This window comes from Sylvia atricapilla, chromosome 3 (assembly GCF_009819655.1).
Source record: "Sylvia atricapilla isolate bSylAtr1 chromosome 3, bSylAtr1.pri, whole genome shotgun sequence".
Taxonomy (NCBI): Eukaryota; Metazoa; Chordata; class Aves; order Passeriformes; family Sylviidae; genus Sylvia; species Sylvia atricapilla.
Window position 1 is genome coordinate 23,313,498 of NC_089142.1, and position 25,451 is coordinate 23,338,948.

Below are 25,451 nucleotides of genomic sequence, written 5' to 3' on the forward strand. Positions count from 1 at the left end.
GGTAGTTTCAGAGGACCTGACATCCAAGGAAGCCTAAGTGATCAGTTTTACAGGGAGGTCACAGTATATTGCAGAAATTACATGCTTAGACTCAAACCATGTGGTGAGTAAACATGCAGTGTCCCTCCAAGGCAGCTTATTAAAAAAAATGAACCCAAACTGAAAGAAACCCAACCAAAGACAAACTAAAGTGATCTCATTAAAAATTGAATAAAAGAGCAAGTCAGTCAGTCAGTACTTCTTCAAGGGTAACTTTATTCTGGGCAGGACATTTGACACAGAAGGAATGAAACAAGCATTTAGAATGTTTCTGAACAAAAACACTGAATAAACAAGAACCAATATTTCTCCCCATCTCTGACAGTTCCACTCCCTCCTTCCATGGCAAGTTCTAAAATGTTCTTCCAGTGTAAGTTTTCCACCTCACATTATGGAACATCCTGCTCCTGTCAATAGCCACATGAGATACAGGAACACCTTGGGAGTGGGTTCTCTGGCTTTTTGTTTTTTTTTTCTTGCTAACATCATGGCACTTACACACTATGTTTTGGAAAATCTGGATTACAGGGGTGAATGGATCCACTTTCAGCCTCCTTTATTATTACATGTTATGCCTAAGCCTGAGAAAATGTAAACAGTACAATTTTAAAAACATTTTCCACAAAGATGCTACTAAATATTCAAGCACAAAGTAGTAGGTTACATATCATAAATTCTCAGATATGCTGCTCATCCAGATTTCAGTATATAAAGACCTCCATCTTTTTGCAGATCTGTATTGCATAGAGACAGCATGGCAAAATACATAAACTCAGCTCCGCCCTGCTCAAAAAGAACTTTTCCAGCTTCAGGAAGAATTTGCTTGAGTAAAGGATACAGCCATTACATATAGCTACTTCTCTGTCTCACAAAGTTAAAACTAGCTGTGATTCTGAATGTCCAGATTACTAGCTTTTTTCCCCACAAATAAAAGATTTTAACTTAGGAAAGGAGGAGATATATAAAAAAAGAAAATTAGAAGTACAACGTATTTTTCTAATCTGTTCACTGGACTGACTAAAGCCTGAATGCTATAGTCAAAAGAATCACTGACTGTCTGATAAAGATTCAGAAATTACAGGCCAGGTTAAGATTCATCCTGTGTTACTTGAATCTGACAGAGTTGTCCCTCTCCTTAGTGGAGAGACTCAGGTATCTCCAGAATGTAGTATATTCTTAAATGAGACAGATTTCCTTTGATATGACTCTCACTCACCAGAGGTAAGTCACCTCACAACAAAGGAGCTCACACTTGGGTATGATGAATCCAAGCCTCAGCTGCCTGTTCTCATGACTTGTCTCCTTCTTCTCGTAGGAACTAAGTGTACAGACCAGACTACTTAAATAGCCTACTTAGGTCTAGGGATGGGTTCAGGGTGTTCATTCTTGAGACAAACGACCTGGTGATAAAATAAATTAAATTATATGTATACATAAATACAGGCATTTATTTCCACCAAGAGAAACAACTATCTTTCCAGTTCTAACACAAATGTACGTATTTCCCTTTCCATTTACCCACCAACACCCATCAGTGTGTGCTTTAGAAATCAAATGGCTGCTTTATTTCACTGCTAAACACTGGCATCATTGCTAAACTGTGGAAGCAGTTAGGTAAGGTTTGGAGTTAGCACTTGCTATGCCCAGATAACAGAGCAGCAGGACAAAAAAGATGCCTTTGGCATATCTAAGTCTTACATGCACACTTGTGCCTCCTCTTTGTCTTGTACTGTCTCGCTGTGCCATAAAAGCAAACAGTGACCAGTGCTCCCTGTGGTTCTCCCTGTAGCACTGAGCCAGCAGCCTACTCTAGGGTACTTTCCTCAAAATCCCACACATTCACCATGGAAAGCACTGAAAGGGCCAGAATATCTTCTCAGTCTCAAAACCACAGCAGCTGCCCCTTGTGTGTGCTGGCAGATCCCATGGAAAGGATCTCACTGACACACAAGCCACAGTTCCTGTGCAACGGCTGGAAGCTGAGAACTGCACCCACTCTGATCCCTTTAGGCTGGATTTAAGTCTCATAAATAAACGATTTTCCTCAGAAAGATGTGCATTTCTGCACAATTCTGGAGGGAGATGCATTTTCTCAGCACACTTCAGCTTTGGCAGCACTGCTCCAGAACACAGCTATGGAAGGCGTTCTCCCACAGCACTGAACAGTTTTATGGAGATGTAGGAACAGACAAATGCTGACTGTGACCTGAAAGAATCTTCTGCTGATGGCTGGACTCTGACACTCCTTTCCAGAGCAGAACTAAACCAGATTATGGGGCTACTTTATTTTCTCTAACTTGATATAAATCATTCTCTCATAAACTGAGTTAAACTGCTCTTCAATGGACTGTATCAATTTCAGTAAATCAACCACAGTTTTGTATTTTCTTAACAGGCCCACATAACATCCCATTTTTTCCTGCAGAGCCTCTGGGCCAAATTTACGGAAGCTGACGTATTGTTCACATTGCAAATGAAGATGTATTGAGTGAAGAAGAACTGAGTATAAGCAGAAGTAAGGTTAGACCGACTCATTTCCTCTGGGTTGTTTTGGTTTTTTTCCCTTAAGTGACTTAAAACAGTTTTGAAAAGTAAGTCAGCTGCATACATCTTGTTTCCTTAAACTATGTTGCTGGCATATCATTAATATTTCGTTACTCTGAAACCAGTTTTATTAGTTTTATTAATTTATTGTTAATATGGTCTTTAATATGTCTTCAGATTTTACATTTGCAACAAAATACAAAGAAGAAGCAGAACCTGCTTTTTCTCCTTAGAAATCATTAGACCATTTACATAAATTTAACAGAGGTAGGTCCACATGCTATTTCATAGTGAACAATGCCAAAGAACACATTTTAAGCAGGAGAAAGGAACACTGTGTCAGAAAACAGATCTACAGAAGAGCATTTACCCTTCACCAAACAAGAGTCCCCAGATTTGGTAAATTTGAATAGCAGTCCAACAAAAAACCTTTTAAAGGCAAAAATAAATTAAAAAAAGAAAAGGTGCCTCCCACTATCTTTCAGCATTCTCTCAGCGACTGCAAAGGAGAGTTTAGGCTGTTAAGTCACTCACTCCTCTGCTGTCAGTATGAAGCAATGAGCACAGGACAACATAAGTGTGGCACTGAGACATGGCATCATTTGAAATTACACAGACTCAATTAGCACGTAAACTTCAGAAAATGTCTAATGAATGCCCCTTCCTCAGTACTTCTCCTTCACTGCCAATATTGCACCGTGGTTTTTTTATCCACTTCTATAAAAAGGTTGAATCTAATACAAAAGTTAATTTTTAAAAAAATTCATTATAAAACTTTGCTGTATAAAAATGCCAAATTCCCTAAGCCTTATATACAAAATGTATCACTTTTATGAAAATAACTGGACCCAATATATAACAAAATATTTTTATACAAAAAGGTACAAGATTGCATTCAGATTAATGCAGGTAAGTAAAAAAAAAACCTTCAAAATGTCTCATTCATGGAAGATCTGCTCCTTTTAAATGTCCATGTGTATAAAGCAGTATGAAATGGTCTCACGTTGGCCAGCATTCCCTGGGAAGCACGCCCTGGTCAGAGGGTGTTTTCCCAGGTCACCGGTGAGCACCATACTTTGCAGACCAGTCAACGCGCCCGTGGATCGGTTCCGCTGCTGGCGGGAGAGGCATCAACCTCGGAGAGCTTTTGGTAGGTGAACCGAACGATGGCCATCCAAGAAGGGGTCTGACTGATGTCAGAGATGCAAAATCTAAGGGACAAAAAAATTCTGTCATGTAAAGGTACAGTCAGAGCTGTCCAAACTGAACAACAACTGGGTGCAGGTCCAGATCCTTACTTCTTTAAGAAATAATCCTCCTTTTTTTAACAAAGTTTGCTGATGTGAAACAACAGTGGATCCAATCCCTAAAACCTTAGCAGACAAAGAGTATTTTTATCACTGATTTGACAAGTGTGAATTCTGTGCCAGCTCTCACACCAACCTCTAGGTCCCACTGAAATAAGCTGTACATAAACCCACATTTTTAATAAACAAAAGTAAACACAAACCAAATCCTTTTCCATATGAAGTTCTGCAAGGTTACAAACAATACTTCCAGTCAGTCATATGCTGACAAATAAAATAAAGCAAAGATAAGCAGTTCAGTGCTGCATACATACATCATTGCTGGAGTACTGACCAAGGGACCAAGAGAACTTTAGTGCTGGACTTACCAGAAGATGGATCCACAACTGGTGCTAACTGAACCCTCTGCCCAGCAGAACCTACTTCCTTCTTCAGAAATGAAGGGACATAAGCACTCGTTAGACTGCCTGATCCTATGGGCCCTGAAAGAAATTTCAAGGGACACCTGAACACAATGGATCTCCTGGACTGTCAACAGGGGACAAAGGTGTGCCCTGAGGGATCATGTTCAAGACCAAGCTTGATCATGGACTGATTAAAACAAGAACTTAGTTGAAGACATTTGAAATCCACAGCTCCTATATATACATCTGCATTCAAGAGACTGTCGGCATCAGACTGCATTAAAGATAAATGGAAAACAGGTACAAATTGTACTTGTCACGGGGAATAGCAGTTCTCCCTGACATCTCAGTTTTTTCAACGTTTTTTCAACGTTTCTCAAAGCTTCCAACACTTAGCATTTCCGTTGGAATTACCTTGCTTGACTTTCAGCAACTGTGTGCTAAGAATATATTGACTCTTGATTCCTATGTAGTGAGTCTGAGCTCTTAGTGAAGCCTGTGAGAGCACAACTTAAAAATGTGGTACAGATTCACATTTCAAATTTTGAAAGCCAGCTACAAAGCTTGTCCCTAAGATAAGCAGGAACAGATCAGACTGACCTGTAGGATAAGCCATAGAAATTGAACAAAACACTCTACAGTTATAGCACAGAGGGACACTAAAGATATCATGCACAGGGCAGAGCCATCACACATATGCCTACACTGTAGTAGAGCAGTGGAAAAGGCTATTGTTGGAAATTATGGTAATAAAAAATAAATAAGAGAAAAATCGAATTACATCCTATGCTGCTACAAAAGAAGCAAAAACTTGTAAAAGAGCCAGGAAGCAGATGTGCTACGTATATAAAGGTTCTCATGTAGTTTAGCTATTTACAGTGTCCTCCCATCCTGAATCTTTAAGAATGATTTTCTGATTAAACTGGCATCCAAAATTTTAAGTTGTTTTGGTTTTTTTAACCTGAGTTTCTAGAAGCCCAAAATGTTTATTTGGGCCAAGATTCAACACAAACTTTGGCAATAACACTTTCAAAACAACATATGCAAAAGAAAGATGGCACTGCAGAACTGTATCACATGAAAACCTGAAGCCACAGTTTAGAAAGGAAATACAAAAATACAGTCTAAAAAATCAGTGTGTTATCAACATGTTATATCTGATAAAAACTAACATAAAAATCTACAAATTAATTACTTCAACTCAAACAACAGTGATTAAATACCTGAAATACCAAATGCCAAAAAAACCTGAAGAAGAAAATTTGAAGAGTTTTGCTTTTTATCTGAATTTTTGAACTATAATTACTACATTATTTTAAAAAACGTTAATTTAAAGACATAATAATAGGTGTTCTTTGCCTAATTCATATAACAGGAGTGATGTGTATGGCTAGTTCAATTCATGCCATCTTGTTCCTGTAATGACAACCATTTAGGCACCAGGCAGACTAAAATAATTTGGAAACCCGAAAACATGACTTAAAGAAACTGGAGAGAGAAACTGAAAGCAAGATGAAGTATTTCAGGTTGAACAGACCTAAGCTGTCCAGCCTTCTACCCATGGGGTACCTCAGACTTTTCATTAGAAGAAATGACTGTGTTTCAGTTTAGTCTCCCAAAGAAGAGTGCTCATAACCCATTTTAACACAAAGAAAGGACAGGGTTATTAGTGGGTTATCTTCGGAGCTGACAACATTTTGGAGATGGATGACTCCAAAATACACCAGCACGCACATCACTTACTGTAATTTCTCAGAGTCCTAAGCACAGCTTCTTACCTGAATTCATCCTGTTGGTAGTACTTCCTCCCAAACCAGAAGTTTTCCCAGAAAACAAACCAGAACTGGGCCAGTAATTAGATGGAACAGACTCTTTGTTTGAAGTGGAGACTATGCTATTCCTGGTGCTCATTCCTATATTGCAAAAATGCAAAGATTACTTCACTAAAATCCCTGCTGCCACACAGGCCTGCATTCATTTCACCTGATGCACAATCTTAGAGCAGATGTCTGGTTTAACTTAAGCAAAACCTCTCCCTCTCAGTAACTCTCTGAGTCACTCTCCATCCTCTCATAGTACAGGAATACTATAGCTGGCCACAGGCCCTAATCCTGCAAACATCACCATGTAAGCAGTTCCACTTGTATCAAAGGCTGCTTATATCACAGGACAGGGTCTTTACATCAAGGCCACAAATATTCTCACGTCACAGAAAGTGGACTTTGCTATGTACATGAAATCTGTGCCCCCATAAAAGCCTAACAGCGACAAGATAACCTGAGAGGTAATAATGGCAATTCCATTTCTCATAGTACTGTACTTTCCTTTGGTGTATCTACTGAAACCTAAGAGCATGCAAACAGTTTGCACTACAGTTCAGAGGATACCTATTATTTGTATTAACTTAGATCTCATATTTAAGCAGGGCATCTAACATTCAAGGACGCACTCACAATTTTTGATATGGCTAAAGCAGTCTTGGGACCAATATGCTTTAGAATCTCTTCTAGTAAAACAAGTTTTAGCTACCCAAACTCTATCAAAGTGAGACAATTTGAAAGTCAATTAATTGTTTCAGGAAAAAAGACTGACTTTGCTGTCACAATACCTTCTAGTTTACTTAATTAATTTTGAAGTAGTAGTACTAAAAGTGAATAAATAGCTAACACTACCTTTATGAATAGAATTTATGAGAAAGACTACATTTATACTCATTGTAAATACTGGCAGACATGCTGTGTGCCTCCTGTACGTCATCCTGCCCCAGCACTGGTGTGAGTAGAGCAGAGGTTATCATGAAGACAGGCATGCAATTCTCTATGGAGACATGCATTTCACTGAACCCAAAACTACAGCAAAGCATATTCCTACTAGTTCGCCTGTTGTTCATGGTATTGTACACTCATGATGTAAGCATATGGCACTTTCTTTTTCAGCCTACAAGACCAGTCTTCTACTTTTTAGGGAGACAGGGAATAGTTTGGCAAATATACAGACATTTTCTAACACACTTCCAAATATAAGAGTATCTATAAGGAGGAAGGAGTACCAACAGTCCTGCCCCCTTGTTTATAAGCAGCACTTCTCAGTTGCTAAACAACTACTAGAATGTAGTTTGTGTCATGGCCATCTACATTAGGAAAGCTCTTTCTGTCCTCATGTTCTCCATAAGTTCAAAGGATGAGAGCTAATGTACCAATGACTATTTCATACGCCTGTAGGAATTGCAGGAAGAAAAGGAAAGTGTTTTTTACTAACCAGGCCGATACCTAGAATGGTTTAAGTAGTGTTGCTTTGCTGCTGAAACTCGCAATGTGGGAGTGTCCTGCCGCAGAAAGGTCCCATGGGAAGTTCGTGCACTGCCGCCAGAACCTACAGTATCCAAAGGCTTCAGGTCCAAAATGCTTTCAAATCTGGAATTCAAAAATTGAATCATAAGAATATTTGAATATAAGAATAACTGAATATAAGAATTCCAATTCTTATAGCACATGCTTATTCACAGCTGACTTACTCAACTCCACCTTATCTCCAGGAATCATTTCCTTATGTTTGCTACACCATACACACACAGACAACAGGGATTATTATCAACCTGAAGTCACGCAAGTTCCCCTGAAAATCAGATTTATGCTTCTAGTTCCCTTACATACTGCTTTTAAAGCTTTTATAAATCACTCATTAAGTTTCTCTCTTCTGTATACCATCCATGGAAACTGCAGCTCAGACTTGTCCAAAACAGTTTGTATGCGTGGAATATGTCAAAAAGGTCTACATATAAAACCAAAAGTATTTATTCAAAAATTAATTTGAGGATCATTTTCAGTGGGGGGAAAACCCCCACTAAATTGTACAGACATACATTTCCAGATACAAAGAAAGCGTGAAGAGCAACATTACTAAGAAAGAGGAAAAGGCCAAAGAAATAAACCAAATAGCACATACACATAAAAAATCCCTTACCTACAAAGAGTTTCATCATTCTGTCTCTTCTTGTTTTTCAAGTCCATTCTTATGATGGAAGAGCTGAAATCAAGGTCTTCCAAGTCATCCCAGTCTTCAGAACTCTTAACTGTCCTGGGAAGATGTCCCCATCTTCGCCTAGGTTTTGGTTTAAGTTCACCATTTATATTCTCAGACCCAGCAGATGTTTTCTGTTATAGAGATTGAAAAGAAACAAATCCACGTGCTTGGAACACAAACTAGTTGACAGGAAAAAAAGACGATTTTTTTACCCTCTATCTCAAAGAGTAATAGTAGTAGTAGATCTGTAACAACAGAATCTTCAACTTCCATTAAACATGCTAAGAACACAATCTGTAGCCTGCTGGCATTATTATATATCTTCTGCTTTTTGGCCTGTAATAAAGCCTCTTGAACTGACAGAAGAAGAAATTTCTTGAGTCTCCATTCCAGTTCTATTCATGTTTCAGTGTGCACCTTCCAAACCACTACCTTATGCTTAATTTTTACTTTTAGACCCATGCTGGGAGTATAAAACTGCATGAACTCTTATGTTTCCACAAGCCTGTGTCTAGACATTCAATTTTTTTTTTCTCTTGCAAGACAGCACAGGTACAAATTCGTGTCTTTTCAGTCATTCAGGCTCAGCAGTATATTTTGACTTCGTGTGACACTGGCCAGTACAGACCCTGCTTATGACTGACCCTGCAGCAGCATTTGCACTGTCTGCTCTCGTCACCTATTTTATGAATCCAGTCTCCTCATCAGTAGACAGAAAGGGTACATTCTCATGCTGCAAGAAGCATCTGCTGGTTTCCATGTCCAGTATGGAAGACCAAGGGGACTGTGATTCCTCATCAATAAATTGGATGACTTAAATGGATGAAGGCAACAGTCTCCCTTCCCTCATTTCAGTACTATTTAGCTTAATACTTTTCTCTCTGGCATCAGACCCATTAAATATTTTGAACACTGTACATCATTTTTACTCATATGAAAGCAGTGTCATCCTGTAAGTGGTGCTCTACAAAAAAGGGAAGCACAAAATGGCTCTAAAACGAGAACCTGACTTGCTTGTTTTACAGCAACTGGATTTAGATTTCAATAGAGGAACTTCCAGTTTCTAGCAGAAAGTTGGAACCATTTTTTAGTTCCATTCTCTGTCCTTTTATTGAAAGAGAACAAGAAAAAGAAACACAAGGAAAAAAGGCAGTATATCAGAAAGCTTATTTTATGCTAGATGGACCTTTACCTGCTGAGGAACCTTATTGTGAATTGCAGGCAGAAGAACTTGGTTAGACTTCTCCTCTTGTAAGTAGTTACTGTGCTCAGCCCCAGAGTTGTCTGTCTTACATGCATACACCACATGCTGAGAAGACTGGCATTGCTGAAAAGGCCTTGATGAAATTCGGGCATGAGGTTTCAGAGGAGGCTGTGCTGGAGGGACAGGCTTAATATGCAGAGACGATTTATTATGTAGTTCCTTTTGTTTTCCCAGTTCCTGAATGCCCAGGGCATGTCCAACCTGGAAGTATGAGTATCGAAGTGCCTAAAAAGTAATAAAGATGGTAAGCTTAGAAAACCAAAGTTTTCGTTTCCCCAGTCCTATGTGTCAGCACAAATTTAATTTCCTTTTTTTGGGGGGTAAAGCAAATATGAGGAAAGACAGAGAGCTGGGACTGTTTAGCCTGGAGAAGAGAAAGTTCTTGAGGATCTTATCAAAGTATGTAAAAAAACAGAAGGGAAAGTGCAGAGAAGATTGAGCAAGTCTCTTTTCAGGGTGCTTTGGGCACTCAGGTGTCAATGGGCACAAACTGAAACACAGGAAGCTCCTTATAACCATCAAGAAACAGTTTTTTACTCTGAGAGTAACTGAGCACTGGCACAGGTTGCCTAGGGAAGGTGGTTGAACCAGATTTCAGTCACTCTGTGGTGCACTACAATGAAAGAACAGCATCACAGCCTTCAGCCGTACATCCTACCATCACTCCACCACTATTCACAGTGATTGGATTACACTTAATTCAAGTGTACTTAGACGCTGCAGTCACACTTTTGATCATTGAGCACACACCCCAAGCAGCTGATGTTTCTTGCAAAAGCTTGATTACTCTCTCTTAATTACCTTTGTCTTGCAAATTGTTCTTGGATTCTCCTCTTCTCCTGCACCCCTGAGCAACTGCTAAATGACTGTTCCTTGCAGTAACAGAAAAAAATCACAAGCAGAGAAGAAGAAAACAAAATCAAACCTGACTAGCTGTTGGCCGTTTTTTGGGGTCCCACTGCAGCATGTCTCTCATGAGCTGCACTGCTTCACTGCTAGCATTAGGTATGAGAGTCTTTAGGTTGTTAGGTACACACTGAGGCCAGCGAAAATTCATGGAAGCTGAAAGTTGGTACCCTTCAGGCCAGTCATTCTGGAAAAAAGATTTCCAAACACAACTGAAGTTCAGCTGTAAAGTATCAGTGCCTAAACACACATATTCTACCAGTAACAGACTGAGTCCAGCTTACTCTGGTCCTATATTGAAAATTTCACTAAAAATCTTCACTTCAAACCTCTGGTGATTCTTACTGTACATCTCACAGAGTCAAGGGCACAAATGGTATCAGGAAATAGGAATCTTGCCCTGATCTCAATTTTTAATCTCTTAAATCATAGGTTTATATGCAATGTGCAAGAGAAAATTTAATTCCCATCTAATGAAATCACAGTCAGATTACTTCATTTGCTGTGCAGGGGTCTATTTTTCCTTCTTGGTGTATCAGCTTTTATAGCATAATTACTGCACAGAAATGCTTACTGCACAGAAAGTAATTTTTAGTTTAGTTTATTATATCGCAGATCAATATCATAAATTAACAGTAAGCAGGAAAATTTATTCTTTTTATGCTTATTGCTACCGTGCCACTGTGTATTGTAGAACAGCTTCAGGATTACTGCAGTCTGGACTATCACTTCAGTTACCTTTTTTGGCGTCCCTAAGACTTGGCAAATTTTGAATATAGTATCGATTTCACTGGCGCCTGGGAAGAGAGGCCTCAGTGTATAAACTTCTGCCATTATGCAACCAACAGCCCAAATATCTATTGGAGAACTATAGCAGGTGGATCTCAGAAGTACTTCAGGAGCCCTGTACCTATAAAGGGAAGAAAGAAAATGAAATCCCAACAATCAACAATTCAAACAGTTCACAATTCAAACATACATGAAATCGTTCACCTCTTCATTCTTTGCTATTGAGAGCAAACATTCTTTAAAAACCTCCTCTCCTGTACGCAGACTTTTTTTCTTTTTGATTAAAACTACATAAGCTTCTCTAAACTCTCTTACACCTTTCTGACTCGCAGCAATCCTAGCATGTTCCCACCTGCCTTTTATCATACTCCCTCTCTGCTCCTGTATCTGTAAACGATCTTGCACTAACTGAAGCTTTTCAAATTATGCCAAGTTTAAATAAAAGTTTCATAATGAAGAGGCATCAAAAGTAGTATAACATTCAGCACAAATGCAGTACTGTACTACTTTCAAGTGCTGATTCCAAGTTCCTACAATGTAGGTGAGAACTAGCACTTACCATCTTGTAGATACGTAATCTGTGTAAGGAGGTCGAGATCGGATTTCCCGGGCTAAGCCAAAATCTGCAATTTTCACAAGTTCTGGTCCCATGCAAAGGAGATTTTCAGGTTTCAAGTCTCTATGAAAGAATCCTGAAATTCAAATGAAATAGTGTTGTGGACTGCACTGCTACTCACAGTTGTATCCTTTACTTTCCTTTTACTTTACTGTCCTATCCTTTACTTTTTTTTACTTTACTGGATTGTTTTGCTTTAGCTCTTAGCATTGAAGCTGGAATAGCATGACATAGACAACAAAGCCTTATGTGATCAGCAGAGCTGATCAGTACAGCGTTGTACAGTTAGATTGTGAAGAGCAGTATGCACAAGTGGGCTATCTTGTAACAGTTCAGAGCGCTTATTCAGACAGCTCTCTTTCAAGTGACACTTCTCTGACAAAAAAAATTCCAACGTTTTAATGCTAGTTTCATTTTAACTGGAAACTGTCCAATGAAATTATTAATCAGTTACATAAATGCTATTTTAAACAGAATATAAATTAAAACAAGGGGTTTTTTTTGCACTTTGAACTTCTTTTTACATCTGAGAACATAATCGGCAAGCACTCAACTACTTGGCAAGAGCTCTTTCAATACAAAGGAGAGAAGGAGGCTGGAATATCACTATTGTCTCTGAAATTTGCTTCTACCATTAGCCCAGAAATCTTGTCCTTATGCTTTTATCTTGCAAGCATCTGAACCATTCCTAGTTACAGCTGCCTCTGTAGTACCTTACCAGAGCTCTCCAAGCTTTTCAGAGACTCCAACAAGGTTATTTTTCCATGGCTTTGAATAAGCTCCCACAGAGAATGGTCTAAACAATGACATAGGATGTGTCTACATTGTCAAGTACAACTGGATTAGCTTTTGTTTGTTAGATTAATGCGTAACAGCACTGAAGACACAGTGCTGTAGGTATCTACTAATGAGGAAACTGCATCCTTCCTAGGGATGTTGGGTTGATATTCTGGTACCACCTTGAACAACTGCTTCTTTATGAAAGGTACCAGGCAAAGCAGTCAAGGCTGCTCTTAGCATTTAGTACAATCACTTCTGTATTTTGCTGCACAGACATGCACCAACAGAATGCTTGAGGCAATTCATTTAATGACAAATTTGTAAAAAGCACAATCTGTTGTGTACTCAAATATAAAAATATGCTTAAGAGTCTGGATGCACAAAGAATATAAGAAATTTACTTGGCAAGTATTTCTATGCCACACAGGAACTGAACAAAGAAATACAGATAGGGAAAAATGCTCATGTGTTTTTTTTTCCAAAACTGTTGAAGAGTGTCTTGGGACATTCATTCTCACATTCTTATTGTGAGCCACATTACCATCACAACCATCCTGTTGGGCTTGCCCAACATTTCCAGGTGTTCTTAACTAGAGATTTGCAACATCTTGGTAGAAATACAAGTCTAGTGTGCTAGCAGGTAAGTGAAAAAGACGGTTTTATCATTGAACTATTCAGTCTTCACAGCTATAGTAAGTTAAACGGCAATAAAGCTGTTCTGAAAGGCTGTGATCCATGTGACAATTTATTGAAAAAAGCTGGCTTAGATTTTTGCAAATCAATCATAATATTCTTCTGTTTTTACATATTATGTATGTCACTAAAACAGACTGGAATTTATAGTTACGTTTCAGATGAGTATCCAAGCCCCATTAGAAGAGTAAATAAAGTCATTAGCTGGGAAATATTTCGCAAAACACAGTTAAATGTGTATTTCAAGTGAAGTGTAATGCTGGTCCTTATAAGCCTTTCGTTTACAGGACTTTGGCTACCAATGTCAGTTCTCTTCTGATAACCCAGAGAGCTGCCCAGCAACAGACTGTACAGTGTATCTAGCGGACAGAATCGCACAGGTCAGCAAAAAATGGTGAGGAAGCTTTTGTTAAAATAAGGTGTTTGTTTTGAGACTTTTTTTATTAGTTAAGTGGGTCTTGCTACTGGTACATCATCTTTAGCTTTTATCACTGTTTAGCTTTTATCACTTTTATCACTGTTGTAAATAACAGTTGGAAGCCCATGCACCGAAAGCTGCTTGTCAATCAGACTTCATTACCTTAAATGTATCTTGCAGAGAATGTGTTTTATTCAGGTGTACCTTGTGTTTTATCTGCATGTACCTTGAGAAAAGAGTAATTTCTTTATTCTCAGTCTCAGGGAACCTTATAATCTATTAAGAAATGTGTTCATTAACATCCAACAAGTTTGAGAGTGGCCAGCTGCCAGACTGACAAAGTTGAAATCTACAGAAAAAGAACTGAGCAAACCTCCAGAATGAAGTATTAGGAAACTATAAAATACAGGTATTTTCAGTAATTTGAATCTCTCATACAAAACCATTTTTTTAATCATTCCTTCTGCTAAAGGTAGTAATGGAATTGCTTGTGTAGAAATCAAAAAAATTACAAAAACACTATCTGTTTCTAATTCAGAATGATTATAGCTAAAACATAACCTACCATGCTTATGGATAAATGCAAGCCCTTGCAGGATCTGATACATAATATTCCTAACTGTAGACTCAGGAAACAGTTTGTTTCTGTGGAACAAAAGGGAAGAAATAAATATTAATGATTAAATTCATACATTTGCTTATGCTATCTAATGAACCAAAGATAAAAGGTTGCAATGACAACCAGAAGAAATTATTTCCTCTACAGTCCCTTGGCACAAAACTGGGCATTTAACTAAGAATTAGGGCTATAAATCATATTCTTAAAGGTCTGACTTACACAAATTTACCAAATCCATGGCCTAGCTAAACTGTACAGAGTATGATGCAAAGCATACTTTTAGAGACATCTGGGCTTTTTGTTTTCATAAGAAGGTAGGATATCAAGCATTTCTGTGAAATTCCCAAAGATAATAGGTTTCTATTATAGACTTGAACCATTTTTTCAAAGTTCATGATTTCATATAACATATATCCATACGCATAATTATATACCATATAATTATATATACATATATCTCTCCATATATACGTGCCCAACTAAATTACAGTTTTCTATACCTGTGCATGCATAGTAAGTATATTTATGCTTAAAAAGGTATATAATACATCTGTGTGAATGCCACATAAAATAACGATAACTTTACTTTGTTAAATCAAAGAATACTATTGTCATCTGCCAGGCTGGTACTACAGTCCATAGAGAGAAATAATTCATAGCAGGAAATTGTGCCCTCAGTTATCCTCTGGTGGGTGTTATTATGGCCCAAAGGCTAAAATTAAGACTTTATTAATGTTCCAGCAAATATCAAAAAGTTAGATTTTATTCAGAATGTTTGTTTCATTTGTCAGCAGTCTTTGGTCATGTCAGTCCAAATTGCAAGGAAAAATTCCTGGAAGCAATCCAAAATTTGACACCTCTTGATTACTGTTCAACTACTTTTTATTTATTCATTTATTTGAGGAAGCCATAGAAGAAGAGGTGATGATACCACTCTCTTATAAAAAAGCACCACTGGACTACCTACATAGAAATCAGAGGTTCTAGGTCCAATGCCTCCTCAGTGTGAGGACTGCTAAAAGCCCACAGTTCCTGCCTCTCAAATCATAGTCCCCTACCACACCAATCTGGGACAAGACACTGGAAACTCTCATTAGACTGGCTGGGATGTGCTCAAAGGTGACAGTCACAACTCCTACTGCAGCCTGCAGCTTTAAGCTATAGTGATCCAAGCCTAAACAAATGATTGAAAGTCCTTTGAACAGTATCAGGGGTGTTAAAAGCACATTACACAAGTAATTAATTTATATCAGGAAGGGGTGATGCTGTTACATACCTCTCTTTCATTAACTGGTAAAGATTCTCCTTCATGTATTCAAACACAAAATACAGATGATCATTTTCCCTGATAACTTCTTTCAGCTTTACCACATTGGCATGGTTTAATTTCTTCAAAGACTGGAAACAGAAAATATAAACAGGATTTTACTTAATATAGTGAAGAAGGAAAAAAAAAACACCAACCCAACTTATTTCACTGTTGCAAAAGGATCAACTTCAAAAACTCTTTGGTGTCTTAAATAATCAGACAGCTCTGAGAACAAAGACCAGATCTCCAAGTATTACCCCATACATATACAGTCTATGCAGCAATTTAATGTGCTGGTCATTCAAAAGCCAGCTACTTGCTATCACAGTAAGTAAGCACCAAAATAATTGCATTTTCTCTGCAACAATTTCCCAATGGCAGAATTCACGCTCTTCTTGTAACTGCACTGGCAACAGTCAGGTTAAGAGTCAAGACTAAAAACAACCCTGGAAAGACTTCCTTGGTATTGTGGATTAACCTTTGAGAGCAGTTCAGACCTCCAAGTGGAATGAGGAAAATAATCAGAAGGGCAGAAAGTGAGACAATTCATAGGCTGAAATATAGAGTTTAATGAGTAAAGCAAAAATCAAGCATTCAAGCAAAGCAAAGTAAGGAATTCATTCACTGCTTCCCATGGGCAGGTCAGTGCTCAGTTACTTTCATTAGAGCAGAGCTCCATCACATATAATGGTTACTTGGGAATCCAGTGCCAACACTCTGAAGGTCTCCAGCTTCCTCCTCCTCCAGCCAGCTTTCATTGCCCAGCACAATGTCACATGGGATGTCCCTTTGGTCAGCTGTCCTGGCTGTGTCCCCTCTCAGCCTTTTGCCCACCTTGAGCCTACTCACTGACAGGGAAGCAGGAAAAACAGAGAAGGCCTGTGGTTGTGAAAGCACTGCTCAACAGCAACCAAAACATGCCTGTGCTGTCAAGACTGTTTTGGAAAGAAATCCAAAGCACAGACCCATAGAAGCTGCTACGAAGAAAACGAACTCTACCATAGCTAAAACTGGCAAACGTGGGACTTCCTTCTTCTTAGATTTTCAGTGTATTTGATGTCCATTTTTATATGGTATCATAATAAAAACGACGTAAGTTTTCTGCATGTTTCCAGTGCTGACTATAAATTAAGGAGGTCCTTAGAGCCAAACCCCCAATATTTTGTCAGCATCAGAATTTCATGCTAAATGTCTGTACTGAAGCCAACTATAAAAAATTGCACATACAAAAGTTAATGCTGCACAAAGTGCACGTGTTCTCAAGCTCTGAAAAACAAACACCAATCAACTCCAGGCGCTGTAGCAGGAAAGCTCTCACTCACACAGGGAGGAATCAGCTCTCTACACCCAAATAATTTTTGTAAGGCTACAGAATTTCAATAAGCATTTTTATGAGACTATGGACACTCTCTTCCAATGAAGAGTTAGGAAACAGAACTGTCATGTCATATGGTACAGCTCACTTTGGGAGTAGTGTTTTGACAGAAGAGTTGTAAATAATTTGCTGTTACCCCTAAATGTAACAGTGATCATCTAATTTGAAGTCAACCACTGAACAAAACAAGTACCTTAACCTCTCGAAGGTTCATGCACTCCTCCCAGGAATAAAACTTTCTCTTCATTCTACAAAAGTAGAGGGGAAAATAATGACTAATGCATTGAAAACATCAGCTGTTCTTAGAACCAAAAGCCTCACTGCATCTTAACAATTCAGTTCTTCCATCAAAATGTAAGATGTTAGCTCCTTTGTCAAAAAATGTTACATCTCTAGGCATGGTATAGTCAAGTTGATTTTCTAGAATACACAGTCAAATAGAATCACAGTCAAATAATAATAGAATTACACAGAATTGCATTTTTCTCTATATATATCCTGCTGAAAATAATTCAGAGCCTTCAACAAGCCCAGGCGTCCTGTTTTTCTTTCGGGTATAGCAAGGTAGTGGAGTAGAGTCAAACTGTGAAAACATCAAGGGTAGTTTTGACAGTTATGAACAACTCAGAGGAAAGTTTTGAAACAAATCAAATGAAGACTCAATCACTTCACCAGGTCTCCAATTTCATCACATTCATCCTTGCTCCTCTTCTCTGTATTTTGATTTCCCTGTAATTTTAGTATCTTACTGTACTTCCACATTTTCCTTTGTCCACTGTTCCCCATGTTTCTCCTCCCCTTGCATCTATCATGCCAACTGCTTTTTGAATTCTACCTTCCCCTTCAAGCTTACAAGCAATTCTGCTCTAACAGAAACAAACTGTGTGGCAGTTTTCTCCTAAGACAGATTGTAACTCTGAACATAGGATTTGTGTGTAACATATGGTGCTGTGTGTTCATAAACATTTTGATTACCACTCAGTTCTTTGAGATGTAACTATGCTTTAGGACCAAAGGGATCAAAGCTCACAGACAAATTCACACAGAAGATCACAGATTAAAACTTACAAAAATACTCAATTGAGTCTGCATATCAGAGGGAGTTAGGCACTTTCTGAAGTTCTGAGCCTTTACCTTTAATGATAATTCAGAATTGCTTACTATCGTAGCAAGTTTCCAGTCTGAAATTAGCTCTTACAATTAGAATAGTTCAAGAACTACAAGCCCTTCATGCCATGAAGGGATCTGAATTTTGGGGGTTTTTTTGAGCAGTGTTTTTGCAGTTACTGTCTTGTGGACTCAGTTACCAGGCCACTTCTATTTTTAACAAAGGACAGGCATTAACATCTAAGCTAAGAGAATACTTCTGGTGTGTTCTGAGTTTTTCCCATATTACAAACTAAAGGTGTTTCTAGCAAGGGCTGAGACAGGCAAAATACCGTCAGCACAGGGGATTTTGAAAGTAGATAAAGCCAGCTATTGACTGCTCATACAAAACAGCAAGGTACTGAAAGCTCTTTTGACAAGTCTGTCATGGTTGGTATTTCAGGAAGGTGCCTGCAATGCTTTACAGCTGTCTTTTACCACAGCTGGGACAAATAAGCCATTCACAAACTAAGGTCACTGCTGAAGCAGAAGAGAAAATCAAGTGAATTTCTCAAAGAATTTCAAGAAAATCTTAAGCTGAAAAGACCAATATGTAATAGCATAAAAGATACAATAATGGACAATGAGATCAGTTGTGGTAATCATAACTACAGTATTAATATTACATTGAAAATCAGACTACAAAATATATGTTCCATGTAAGCAGCAGTGAAAGAGCTATAGATTCTATAGCATTATTGCAGAATACTCCAAATAATACATAAAACACATGTTTGACTGCACACAGCAGCAGAGGGCTGTTACACAATAAGCCTATAGATCTCACACTCTTCATCTCCCGCTGAAGCTTTGGAGGATACAAGGAACTTTTTCATGCTGCCCAAGTAAGTTCCATATTACAAAGCTGCACAGAATGTGAAGTACTCAAACCAGCATGACCAAGTTGATGTGGACCTAGAAAGGAAAAACCTGGACTATTCATTATTAAGTAATGTATGAAAACACTTACTTTTTAATGGCTATTAGCTCTCCAGACTCAATGCTTCTCCCTAGGAGAACAGAGCCGTAGGTCCCATCACCAAGCTGCCTGATGGTTTTGTACCTATTCATGATGAAGATACTTCAGCTGCAAGTGCATTTCAGTCCTTGGAGTTTTCTGTGTTTTTTCTCCTCCAAGCGTATCCAGTTCTTTCTGTGGCAGCATAAATATAGAGCACTCAGGACAGTGTGAACAGTTGCAGGAATCATGTTTTCAAGACTTAGCCTTTAGTCTGTAAGCACAGAACATAATTCATTTGATTTCTGTACCCTTCTGAGATCATTCGCAGACTCCACTCTCCTCCAAGAGAACAGTCCCTGTCAGCCACACACAAACACTCATCCTGGTCTCTCACCAGAAAGGGCCAGCCTGTATCTGGATGTAACCGGGTATAATTCCCAAAGCCACTACCATGCTGAAGCTAAAGGCACCTTACAGCAAGCTTGCAGGCTGCCCTGATGGGAATGCTGAAGTCACAGGATAAAGTATCACAGCCTGAAGAAAACAGTCTGCTGCCAGAAAAAAAATAAGCTTTACAATACAATAGGAGGAGATCTGTCCTAGCCAAATTTTTAGACATGTAAGTCACAGTCTTACCAGTCACACTGCCATCAGTTAAACCAATACCCTGAATTTCCATATGGTCCTATGTGAGAGAGCATAGCCATATGCATTCCTTTAAACAAAGTGTGCACAGGAAGAGTATTACATTCATGTAATACCAACAGTATTTTACTACAGTAACTCTAAGCATGAATCAGTCTCTAGAAGTAGCGACTAGATCAAATTATCTATCCAATCTTTTGTTGTGACACTGCATGAACAAAAACATCACAGAATGGTTTGGGTTGGAAGGCACCTTAAAAATCATCTAGTTCAAACTCCCCCGTGCCAGGGGCTGAGAGAACTTCTATTACATAGATTGCTCAAAGCCTGACCCAGCCTGACCCTTGAATCCTTCCAGTGATAGGGCATCCATGGAATCTCTTCTGGATAATAAAGCAAAAAACTTCTAGTTTCTAGTTTAATGTAATTGTAGCTAGTATTTCCTCCACTATAGTTTAGAAAAAATGTAATCTATTCTATGTAAACTAACCATACATTTGAAATAAAACAATTCCCCTCAATGAAGATTTGGTTACTGCATTTTCTTATTTTTCACCTCTTAGAAAGGCAACAATATTCATGGCTTGTGACTTTTGCCTCCTGTAACGAATATTTTAACTACATTTTCACTTTTTTTTTTTTTTTTTTTTTTTTGTAGTAGTAGTAGTAGTAGCCTTTTATCTCCCTTATTTCACAAAGCTGTATTATAATTTTAGAAGTAATGGGTAACGGGATTATGTTACTGGAATTCTGAACTGACATCAATGCAGAGCTACAATCCTGTAAATTCAAGATGTGGTGAACATCCTTTATTTTCTATCTTCTAAGCCTACCAGCCCTACTAATTCTGCTACAGGAATGAAGACCGGGAAATTTGAAATTAAAAGACCTTTTGACAATTTACACATTGTGCAGCATGTCTCTAAATCTATCTCAGACACTGGGTAGTTAGTGTCTCAGACAGGCAGGAGGAACTGCCCTCTAGCAGTATGTTTCTTTGCACATACTCACTACTACAGAGAACCAGGACTGAGCACTTTACATTAAAGACCTAATCCCACATTTTGTCCTATTTGCCTAGGAAGACAGAGCCTGTCTGTGACAACAGCAGTTTGGAGGACTAGTTCCTTTTCAGCTGGTTTTCAGGTTGTGCACCTGCACAGAACAAAGTTATGTCCAGTGGTCTACATCCAGGTTAAAAAGCTTTTACCTGCTTATTCCAACGGGTCAGTGACTGGATGGCAACTCAGAAGCCTTTATTCAGATCCTTGGCAACAAGATTTCAAACAATGACAGCATCCTGCATGTTCTACTAGTCTGAAAATCTAAAATTTATTAATATCCAAACAATTTTATACCTATGTATTTCAAATCAACACAGATGGGACTTGCGGACTTTTCTGCACATACTGCCCTGACAACAGTTCTGAAACTGTGATCCGAACAGATGTGATGTCCTAAAATGCACAGACTCCTATGCTGTCCATGATTTACCCTTCACAAACCCCTTTCAGTTACAGGGAACTGTGACTGAACACTGGGGAGCACCCTTGTCTCATATTGGATAACCACCACAAAACTTAAGCTGTTTAACACTACTAGCAATGATCACCAATGGCTGGACAGATTGTTCCATGTCTCTTGAACCGATGAAGTGGTGAACCAAATTGTTATTCCTTACTGAGGATACCAATTTAAGTCCCTCTCCTTTCCACAGTCACCAATTTTCATAAAATTTGTATGAAATTATTTTTGCAATTCCAGCTCTGGTGTCAAATGTAACCAAAACAGACTAACTGAAATATTTGTGAGGAATAAAAGTGAGTAGAGCAAAAAAAGCCACTGTAAAAAACCCCAAAACCCACAAACAAAAACCAAACAAAAACCAAACAAAAACCAAACAAAAACCTCCAAACATACAAAACCAACAAACCCCAAAACCAACAAAACTCCCTCAAATCCAAAACCAAACACACCCCCAAAACAACAACAAAAAAACCCCCACAACAAAAACCCAAAAAAAAAAAAAAACCCACCAAAAAAAAAAACCCACAAAAAAACCAAAACCCCACCCAAATCAAAGCCCCCCCAAACCCCTACAGACAATAACAAAAAAACAACACCCAAACCAAAAGAAAAGCAAAACAAAACCCCCACAAAAACAAGAAACCAGTCAGAAAGCAGTTATTTCAGTGAGGAATGCACATTAAAAAACATGCCAGGATGCACAGCAGTTAACCCAGCTCCCATGGAAGCACAAATCCACCTGTGTGAAAACCCACTGACAAAACCTAGTAGTCTTCTCTGATTAACTCAATCAGCACCATTTCTTGTTGAACTTAATAGTGAGGTTGCTTTAAAAATCTACTTTACTCGGCCTTCAGACTGTTTCACCTGAGTCCCACTGAAATCACTGAAAAGAGCATGAGTCTCCGACTGTCTGCAGAGCTCCATGTATCATCTGATCTAAAAGTACAATCTACACAAATTCACATTGTTCGGGGATGTAACTACAAACTACAAAAATATCCTGAAGTAAAAATATCTTGAAGTTAGTCGATACTAAAGAGGAAAATGTAAACCCCTTATTTTCACCATGTCGTAACAGTGTTCAGACTCCACCTATACACTTTTTCCCCTGAAAAGATCAAATAGTAAAACGCCTTTAACAGCAAGCCTAGTTCAATGTATCAAGAGTACTTTCTGATTAAGCACAACTCAAACCTACTAGTTTGCTTATTAACCATTTAAATACGTATCCACTCCTGTTTGAAGTGCCGAAGCACCGAGAACTGAAAGCGAAACTGGCTCACTCTGCCACAGCTGAGAAACGCAGACAGCAAACAAACAGCATGTGCCTTTTTAAACTTGTCTGTGCTGTGGCAATTACTCGAAGGTATTACTGGGAGGAAACAGCGAGAAAGGCGCGGTTCAAAGCCGTGGGTGTCCATGGGTGCGGTCTCAGTGTTTGTTAGAGGGGGCTCTGGGTATAGCCCAGGAGCCGCACACCAAGGCGGGGACAGATGTGCGATGGCGGGATCGCCGCCCAGGCCAGGTCCCGGCTTCCGGCCGGCCTCCGCGCTGCGGCGGCGCCCGATCCCCAGCCTCGGCCCCTGTACGCTCAAGTGCCCCCCGGTCCCGTTCGTCGCTGTATAGAGGAACGCGGGTCCCCCGGGCCGCCATGCCCATGCCCGGCGAGACTCACCGCGGATGTGTCTCCGCGCTCCGGCCCGGCCTGCGGACAGGCTGGGAATGGCGGCGGCGCGGCCCCGCCGCCCCGCGGAGCAGCTGCGGCCCAGAGCGGGCCTCGCTCGGCCCATGGCGCGGCCCCGCCCCGGCCCCCGGCCCCCGGCCCGGCGGGGCTCCCCGCGGGGGGACAGCGCCCCACGACCGCCGCCGGGCCGCTCAGCTGGGTTTTAACGAGAAAAAACCAAACCAAACCGTGTCTGCAGCATCTCTCTTAGGAGAGACTGCGGGAGCTGAGCCTGTTGAGTCTGGAGAAGACTGGGAGGAAATTTCGTTAATGCGTAGAAATATCTCAAAGATAGCTGCCAAGAAGGTGGTGCCAGACTCTTTTCAACGGTGCCCAGTTACAAGACTAGGAGCAATAGCCATAAATTGGAACACATGAGGTTCCATTAACTGTGAGGAAGAACTTCTTTACATTGAGGGTGGCAGAGCAATATTAGGACAGGCTGCCCGGGAAGGTCGTGGAGTGTCTCTCTCTGGAGACATTGAAAGCCCACCCTGGACGTGTTCCTGTGTAACCAGGTCTAGGTGACCCTGCCTGGGCACGGGGGCTGGTCTAGATGACTTAGAGAGGTGCTTACCAACCCATCAGTTCTGTGATTCTGTGAAAAAACCCAGCTGAACAAACACAAACCCCACAGGGATGATGGGCCTCCCTCACATCTTACAGAGGAGTTTTAACAAAAAAACTAGAACGCAGAAATACCAAACTGTGAACAAATGGGAAGAATATCGACATTTTAAGTGCTGCCTGTGTCTTCCTTACTCAAGCACCAGCAGCTCACCCTGGCTCTGACATTCAGCCTAAAACATAACAGGAAGGGCAGGAAAAGTAAAACAAGGAACAAAAAATGGTTCTAAACCAATTAATTATCAGGACTGTAATAGTGATTCAGGAAGTGTCAGCTTCTTTTTACACTTCATCCCTTAGGTTTTAAAAGTAAAGCATAGAGCTAAATTCCAGGCTTTGGAAAGACAGGATGAGCTGGTGCTGTAATTCAGGAGTACAATGTAGGACAGCACATTCATTTGCTAACAGGTGCTGGGAAAAACAAAGCTCACCCCATCTAATCAGATGCTAATCTTTATATTTACATGAATACATTATACAGACTCAAATTCCCCCCAACAAACTGGCATGATTCTCAGTGAAGCCAGGAGGAGCAGTGTACACTTATATGTGATTTCTGCTTTAAGCCACCCATATTACATCCCACGTGCCTAATCCCATATTATAATGCACTCACCCAGCGACAGCCACAGGATACCTTTTTTCCGTTGTTACAGGCAAAGTTTCCTCAGTCTCCAAACAATAATAGAATTATTTGGATTTGAAGTGACCTTAAAGATCCTATAGTTTCAACCCCCCCTGCCATGGGCAGGGACACCTTTCGCTACACCAGGTTGCTCAGACTCCCACCCAAACTGGCCTTGAACACTGCCAAGGATGGGGGATCCACAGCTCCTCAGGAGGGCAACCTGTGCCAGTGCCTTACCGCCCTCACAGTAAAGGATTTTTTACTAATATGTAACGTTTAATATCTAAGAAGAGTCACACCCACGTAAGAAAAAAGCAGCTTTGACTCCAACTCCAAACGAGAAGCAGCACTAATGATAACCAGTTGTAGCCATGAGCACCCCATTTCAAAACCCAGGTGGTCATGCTGTGTCATCTCAACTGCTCACACTGCCCACCAGCAGCACCCAGTGCCCCCTGCTCCCCACCGCCTCCGGCTCCCGGCCTGTCGGGCAGCGCCCTCGCCTCACTCTCTCCTCTCCACAAAGCAGCTCTACAGTCACCGGGATGTGAAACGCACTGCCGATGCCGGCTCCCGCAGCCCTTGCATTCCCATTCCCTGCTCCCGCCGCCCGAGCCTGAGCGCTCACCTACCCCTCCTCCAGAGAAGACACACGCCTCCTCATCCTCCTCCCGAAAACGCTCAGGGCAGTAGACGTGCACAAAGATTCACAAATCCATACACGTGGTTTTCTTCTGGAACAAAAAGACCGCGATACGCTTTAAAAAATAGCTTTAATCCAATTGTAGAAAACCTGACGAGGCGTGTGCTGACAGCAGGTGATAACTGTGCTCATTGAACTGGAGTGGCAAATCACCGGGCCACGAGATTCAATGGCCTCGGCACAGCTGTTATCTCCACAGCCGCGGCACTGAGCGCTCTCCCGTTACCCCGTCGGCAATTCGCCTGTGCCAGGGTGCCGGCCTGACCGCAGTCACAGCAGAAATCGCGATTCCCAGACATCGCCTCTTTACCTCAGCTCCTGCCGCCGGGATCGCGCCTGCCGGGATTCCCACCCACGGAGACTACAGTTCCCGGCAGCCTTTGCTCTGCAGCCCTTCCCGTG

At 40.2% G+C, this 25,451-nt stretch overlaps 1 protein-coding gene across 9 annotated transcripts; it reads right to left on the bottom strand.

Moving 5' to 3' along the window:
* Positions 1–235: 235 nt before the first annotated feature.
* On the bottom strand, positions 236–25,412 carry CILK1 (ciliogenesis associated kinase 1). Of its 9 annotated transcripts, none has more exons than XM_066314930.1 (14): positions 25,360–25,412; positions 19,203–19,464; positions 17,280–17,334; positions 15,679–15,800; positions 14,349–14,428; positions 11,836–11,968; positions 11,226–11,397; positions 10,507–10,674; positions 9,510–9,806; positions 8,258–8,448; positions 7,553–7,707; positions 6,073–6,207; positions 4,259–4,372; positions 236–3,794 (listed from the first exon to the last, which is right to left on the bottom strand). In XM_066314930.1, the coding sequence occupies exons 2-14, from the start codon at positions 19,301–19,303 to the stop codon at positions 3,640–3,642; spliced, it is 1,878 nt and encodes a 625-aa protein (XP_066171027.1). In that variant the 5' UTR covers positions 19,304–19,464; positions 25,360–25,412; the 3' UTR covers positions 236–3,639. The 9 variants fall into 9 exon arrangements, with proteins under 9 accessions (XP_066171027.1, XP_066171029.1, XP_066171028.1 ...); XM_066314932.1 differs by lacking the exon at positions 25,360–25,412 and adding an exon at positions 24,979–25,318 and having other exon boundaries at positions 19,203–19,385; XM_066314931.1 differs by lacking the exon at positions 25,360–25,412 and adding an exon at positions 24,335–24,799.
* Between the last annotated feature and the right edge of the window lie 39 nt (positions 25,413–25,451).